Below are 6302 nucleotides of genomic sequence, written 5' to 3'. Positions count from 1 at the left end.
CCTATATACTTAAGAGGCGGATATGGAGCATGAAGGATGTTGGTTGATGTGTGTGTGTGTGTGTGTGTGCCTACCCATCAACAAGCATGCTGGCTCATGGGCGGATGATAGTCAACAATCAACACGCATTTGAAGGCAATGAAAAAGGATCTGGCATTGCTGAGGAAAGAGCAAGAGAAGAGCTGTGAGGGGCTAGGGTTGCTATGCTTATAGTAGTAGCTGGTGCGGTGTTTTGAAAGAGAGGTGGGATATTTGCCTCATTCCATTAATTAAAGTAGAAGGAACAACCGAGTCATTTGAGGCAACAAAAGACTAATAGTATGCATGAGGAATTACTTTGCTAGTAAGATGTTTCCCAAATGCTACGCACTAGCCACCACCCATGTTGCCGCCTCGTTTTAAAGCTTCGCAAGGATGATGGTCGCCATGGTTGAAGTGCCTTGGAAGACTCTCGTATTTATTTAGTTCCACAACATCCAAGTAAGAAGCATTGTGAAGGTTACCATAGCCTTCCTTTAGTGCTTTTTCTTCAACACCTGCTTAGCCCACAAATCCATGACCGAGGTGTTCACCACCCATGATGGCATGCCCAATGAGTGAAGACCTAGTCAATCGTAAATCATACCCAAAATACAGATGGTGAAGACGCATTGTAACACAAGGTGAGATGTCATCTCTGGAGTCCTCTTGCATAAAGGGAAAAGTCTACAATTTTCCCAACCCCTCCTCTATAGCCGGTTCATCGTCTAGCACCTTTTTTGCACAATTAACCAGGCAAAGAATCTGCATGTTTGAGGATCCCACATCTTCCAAATGGTGTGGTGCATCGTTGTTGTACATACTTTGGTCTTTTAATGTATGAAAATATTAAGACGGATTGTTCTACAGTACTAACTTCAAAAAAGAATTACTTGGGTGCTTATTGAAAAAATGAGTAGTAGCGAGTAATGATTTAGTTTGCGAGAAACCGAAGAAGTCCGCATAGTTAATAATTAGCTAATGGGATGGAGGTACTTCTGGCATTAGCGACACCAATGGCTTGGAATAGCTAGTTAGTTTTTGACAGGAATGATGCACTGACCTTGTCCTCTTTAAACGAAAAAATTAAGAGCGTCTAGAGGTTGAAAACGGTGCTAAGGGAAAGGAATGGATGCACGATGAGTGTCCGAATGTTCCTTCTGGCCACTAATATCAAGGTCGTACATGGGATATATATAGCTTATAGCGATGCACTCACTTAAGCGAAACATTAAGTGTCCTGGCCCACGATATGTTGTATTTTTTCTTGGAACAGAGGCGAAGTTTTTCCTCATCTCATTAATTAATAAGAAAAGAGTCGACCGGTTAATTAGCAAAAAATCTGACGAAAACAATCACTATAGTCCACACAGTGCAACACCGACCGACCTGGGTACCCACACGGAGACACTCCCCGTTGAGAATAAAATCAGTGTCAAGGTTGTCATCATCGTCACTCCTCCGCAAGCCAGCTAATCCGAATTCACCATTGAAGACCACAAGCGAAGCCCTCGCCGCAACAAAAGCCGAAACCCATGTCGGCCCATGCTAAATAGTCGACCACCTGTGATAGTGACCAGCCAGCTTCGTCTCGACTGACAAATCAAGTATGGGAAAAACGCTGAGTTTGCGTCCACCAGGTCCCTGCAACCGAACACCCATCTCTTATCATCAACACCACCAAAGCCCCTCCTTCGCAACTCTAACTCGACAAAGACACGATGAGGCACAAGGACCACTTAGACATGCCAGATGACACTAAGTACCCAACCCTGCCGTAATCCAGTTCCGCTAGAAGCCATCATCGTTGCGAATAGGATACCATGACACACTGACCCAGCGCCGCCTCCTGACATCTCCCCGGACAACAACGGCTGAACTCGCAATCCGAAGTCCAAGACAATGCCTTGGGGAAGGACCACAATGCATGAGGGCTGCCATCGCCCGTTCCAGGAAGGTCTTGAACAAGGGTTTCCCTGAAGTGCAAGAGAGGAGGGCATTTGCTCTAGTAGCAAGACACCTCCAAGAATGTTAGACGGTGCCGGTGGAGCTAGAGCAAGGCTTTCTCCAGAGCAGCCACCGAACCCTCCCCTAAACCGGCTGGCAAGGACCATGCTTGAACATCCACTGAGGATCACAAGGCTGCCTGTTGTCGCGCCAGAGCTCTGATCAGCCACCACATTTTATTCATTTATGTGTTCATTGTTTATCATTGTTGTATCTATCACATATTTATTAAGATGCTATATTTCATATAGTGTCAAAGTGGTGTATCCCTCCTGACAAGGGTTCAAATCTCTAGTGTTATCTAAGGAGCTAATAGACTCGTAGCTATCATTACTTTTGCATGTCTAAACTTAAATTTTTTGCAGTTGGATGAATCATTAAACTTGTTGTTCTGCCCACGAGCAAGGATGTGCACCAAAATAGCTCGAAACTGCACGGATGCTAAAAGAGATAATAGACCTACCATAAGTGAAGTAATCCGTGATCTAGATGAGCTCGAAAGCATGACTCCACAGTCTTTCATAAATCAGGTATGTGTGATTAAGAGTAAATTACTCCTACAGTACATTAACTCGCATTTGCAAAGCAGCTCAGTCCATTAACTTAGCAATCATATACTCAATTTTGTAAACTTTAATTTGAAGAGCAAGTACCAATGTGATATCCGTTTCTGCAACTTGACAAGAACCATGGATGAGGACGCACACGCAGGATCAGCTTGTTGTCGGGCCCACATTTCAGCCGGCGTAGAGTCAGCTGACCTACGCTAGAGAATTGAGTCATTGACATGTGGGCTAGCTTGTTGGCGGGTCCACATGTCAGCCATCGAAAAGTCAGTTGTCGTATGCCAGAGAATCTAGAGCGCCACGTGTGGCTTACGTTTTTGCATCTAGCCACTTATTTGCACTTACTTTGTCTACATGAGCACTCCTCGCTCGCTCTCCTTTATCAATTCTTCCTCGACTTGTTCCCCTACTTTTCATCCCTGACTGTTGTGCCCCCCTCAATCCTGGCCTTCACACCTCCATAATTCGTAGCTCTCATGGATTCTCAGCAAGGTAACTCTGATGTTGGCTATGGAAAGGTTGTGCCACCGCACCACACAAACATGGAGTGGTCAAGCCTTAGTAGCTCATTGCGCGACCATTGATGGACGACATTGAGAACCCACCACTTGAGGTCGTGGAAGACAACCAGGAGGCAGTAGGGTTCATCCTTCTACATCGTTGCCGCACGACGTGTTCTCGGCTGTGCTTGAGCACTCCATGTGTGTGCAGTGCCGTGGCAAGACCATTCTGCGGGTGACAACACAACTACCTCTCCGGGATCCACAACAGCCACAGATAGAGTAACTTAAATAATATAGCCAACGACCGGCTATATAAGACTTTCATGCCATCAAAAGCTAACACTTGTAAGTTCTTGTCTAACAGAGTTTGCTACCGATTAGAGATGTCTTTTTTTTACTTTCACATTTCCTCTTTCTTCTCATTTACTCTTTTCAACTAGGAGCATGCATACAACCTGATTCTGGCATGAGAGCCCAATTTTTTTTTCTTGATCTCTCCCGCCCACATAAACGGAAGTGTGATGTAAATAGGCTTAGGGCATCTTCAATGCTGACCTGTAAATTTCTCCGGCATATGTCCATTTTATGTGTAGACGTGGTCCGCCGACATGATGCAGGAGGAAGACATCCAATGCTAATCACAAATTATTCGGTTCGGAGGAGAAAAAGTAAGTGGGCACCATGCATGTGGTGGGATATTTGTGATTTAGTGTCAGAGTTGAAAGGAGAGAGAGGAGTGAGGGACCATGGTGGCTAGGGACCGGTGAAACAAGGAATGAGTCAAGGATAAGGAAAAGGGGGCGTGGAAGGAGTGCACGTAGGCCTAAGGCAAATAGGGGGCTAGTTGCAAAAACGTGAGCCCCACACGCGACCTTGTCCATGTCGTCGCATGGAAGGAATACGACCGTGAACAGAGACTGAGACGTATTTGCTTTCCAAACCCAAGATTTTTATAACAATCCTCCCTCTTTATTACTCCCCATGTCGTATTAGTGTCAAAAATATTATTATATTATGAGACGGAAGAAGTACATTGCAATTAGTGTCACATCAGACAACAAGAGAGAAATGAGCTCATTAGGAGGGTCAACCAGGAAGCTATTACAGAACGGCCCCTTGGCCAAGCTTGCCAGCTCATGAGCAACAATATTCGCCTCCCGAGGACAATGGATTAAAAAGGTATAGGGAAATTCAAAAGCCAGATGATAGCAGTCATCAAATGTCACAGCAACTGCACCCACAGATCGACCTCCTTTGTAGTAGTGCATACTCTAGCTAAGCAACCAAAAGGCCGATCTGATGAAAAAGACCAAGCAATATATTTATGCGTAACATCCCCGTAAAATTGCATGCTCCAGTCAATGCAATCAAAAGACCGATCTGATAAAAGAGACTAGTAAATACATTTGTACGTAACATCCCTCATTCATAACAAGTTAACATAACCAAGCGTATGATTTCTGAGTCAATGGACTAAACGGCTCTACACCGGCAAGTTAATGCACTTGGTGATTTATTTACTTTTTGATTAATGTACTTTTTGTGCAAATCTGTGTTTTTTCATGAAGATTTCTCTGTGCAAATTCCGCCTGGACAACATTTTATACACGATTGATAGTCAATTTCCCTCTTCATGTACAGTTGACATACAAGCATGTCTACCCCTGGGAGGCCGACCCCGCCAAGCTCGTCGTCCGGTACCTCATCGCTAGCGGACCCTTTGGAGACATGTACCACGGTGTCTATGACGGCCTCGAGGTCATCGGTCGGTACCATTTTCCATGCGTTTATCACAGCTGTTAGTTTAAACATCGATGCTTACCCCAGTCACGTTTCAGTGAAGTTGCTTGATTGCAGGGAGGATGGTTCAAGGAGTCAAAAGGAAACAACAGTAGCAAGAGCAGCTTTTTCCCAAGGAGTCTCCGTCTGGCACAAGCTTGATCACCCAAATGTAACTAAGGTACTCTTTGCCTCAACTATTATTTTTCCTGCAATTTTATTTGGTTAATTTGTTTTGTCCTCTCATTTAGATCCCTACTACTAAATTAAGAAGTTGTCAATAAGCTCAGTATAAGCAACTACATTATCAGCCTTATGTGTTATGTATAGTCCATTAATTGCAATATGGAATGCGCTTTCCTCTGGGCGGGAGCGGGCGAGACAACCAGCGCCAAGTGCAAGGTCAATTGGGACACTGTATGCCAGCCACTTGTGTACGGTGGTCTCGGTGTGCTCAAAACGGAGAAATTCGCAGGAGCCCTGAGGTTAAGATGGCTTTGGTTTGACTGGAAGTAGTCGACCAATATTTGGGTTGGTTTGGGCAACCCTGTGATGACATGGACTACGAGCTCTTCTAGGCCTTCACTTCTATCACCATCGGCAACGGTGCGCGCATGCCTTTTTAGGGCGCACCTTGGTGCAAGACCGGAATCACGAGAACATTGCACCCTCCCCACCCCCCATTTCAAGTCATCCGCAAGAAAGAATTGGAAAATTAGAGAAGCCTTGAATGATGATACTTGGGTTTTCGAAGATCAATGCGACCACCAATTTCTTGCTAGAGCACTTCCCAAATTCCTCCAGCTTTGGTATTTCCTTCATGGCTTCTAGCTGCGACATGGCATTGATGATGACATTGTGTGGAAGCATACTGACGGTGGCCACTACTCCGCGGAGTCCTGCTACAAGGACCAGTTTCATGGCATGATCCACTCCTCAATGGAGCACACGGTTTGGAAAGCATGGGCTCCACCAAAAGTGAAGTTTTTTGCTTGGTTGGCCTCCCAAAATAGGAGGTTGGCCGAATTGTGGTCTATGCCCTCTTTGCAAGTGCAAGCTAGAAACAACCGACCAACTAATCTTCAAGTGTCAGTTCACAATTAGACTATGGGACACGATTAAGGACTGGCTTCAACTTGACTGCATTGACACTGCTCGTTGGCACATGCTTCACTCACTAGTAGAAAAACACCTATTAGTCCCGGTTCGTAAGGGCCTTTAGTCCCGGTTCATGAACCGGGACTAATGGGTCATTACTAATACCTCCCCCCTTTAGTCCCGGTTCTAACACAAACCGGGACAGATGGTCCTCCACGTGGCCGGTGCGCCGAGCCCAGGCAGGGGGCCTTTGGTCCCGGTTGGTGGCACCAACCGGGACCAAAAGGCATCCACGCGTCAGCATTCCAGTGGCTGGGGTTTTTGTTTTTTT

At 45.6% G+C, this 6302-nt stretch overlaps 1 protein-coding gene across 1 annotated transcript in view; it reads left to right on the top strand.

The window, feature by feature from the left end:
* Positions 1-2528: 2528 nt before the first annotated feature.
* Positions 2529-6302, top strand: part of LOC119350934 (serine/threonine-protein kinase STY13-like) — a 15780-nt gene continuing 12006 nt past the window's right edge. Inside the window, exons 1-3 of the mRNA XM_037618536.1 lie at positions 2529-2555; positions 4736-4859; positions 4933-5054. Of these exons, the coding sequence (XP_037474433.1) occupies positions 2529-2555; positions 4736-4859; positions 4933-5054 (273 nt within the window). The remainder of the gene's footprint in view (positions 2556-4735; positions 4860-4932; positions 5055-6302) is intronic.

The sequence above is a fragment of the Triticum dicoccoides genome, chromosome 1B (assembly GCF_002162155.2).
Source record: "Triticum dicoccoides isolate Atlit2015 ecotype Zavitan chromosome 1B, WEW_v2.0, whole genome shotgun sequence".
Classification (NCBI taxonomy): Eukaryota; Viridiplantae; Streptophyta; class Magnoliopsida; order Poales; family Poaceae; genus Triticum; species Triticum dicoccoides.
This window is presented reverse-complemented; position numbering and strand designations above follow the sequence as displayed.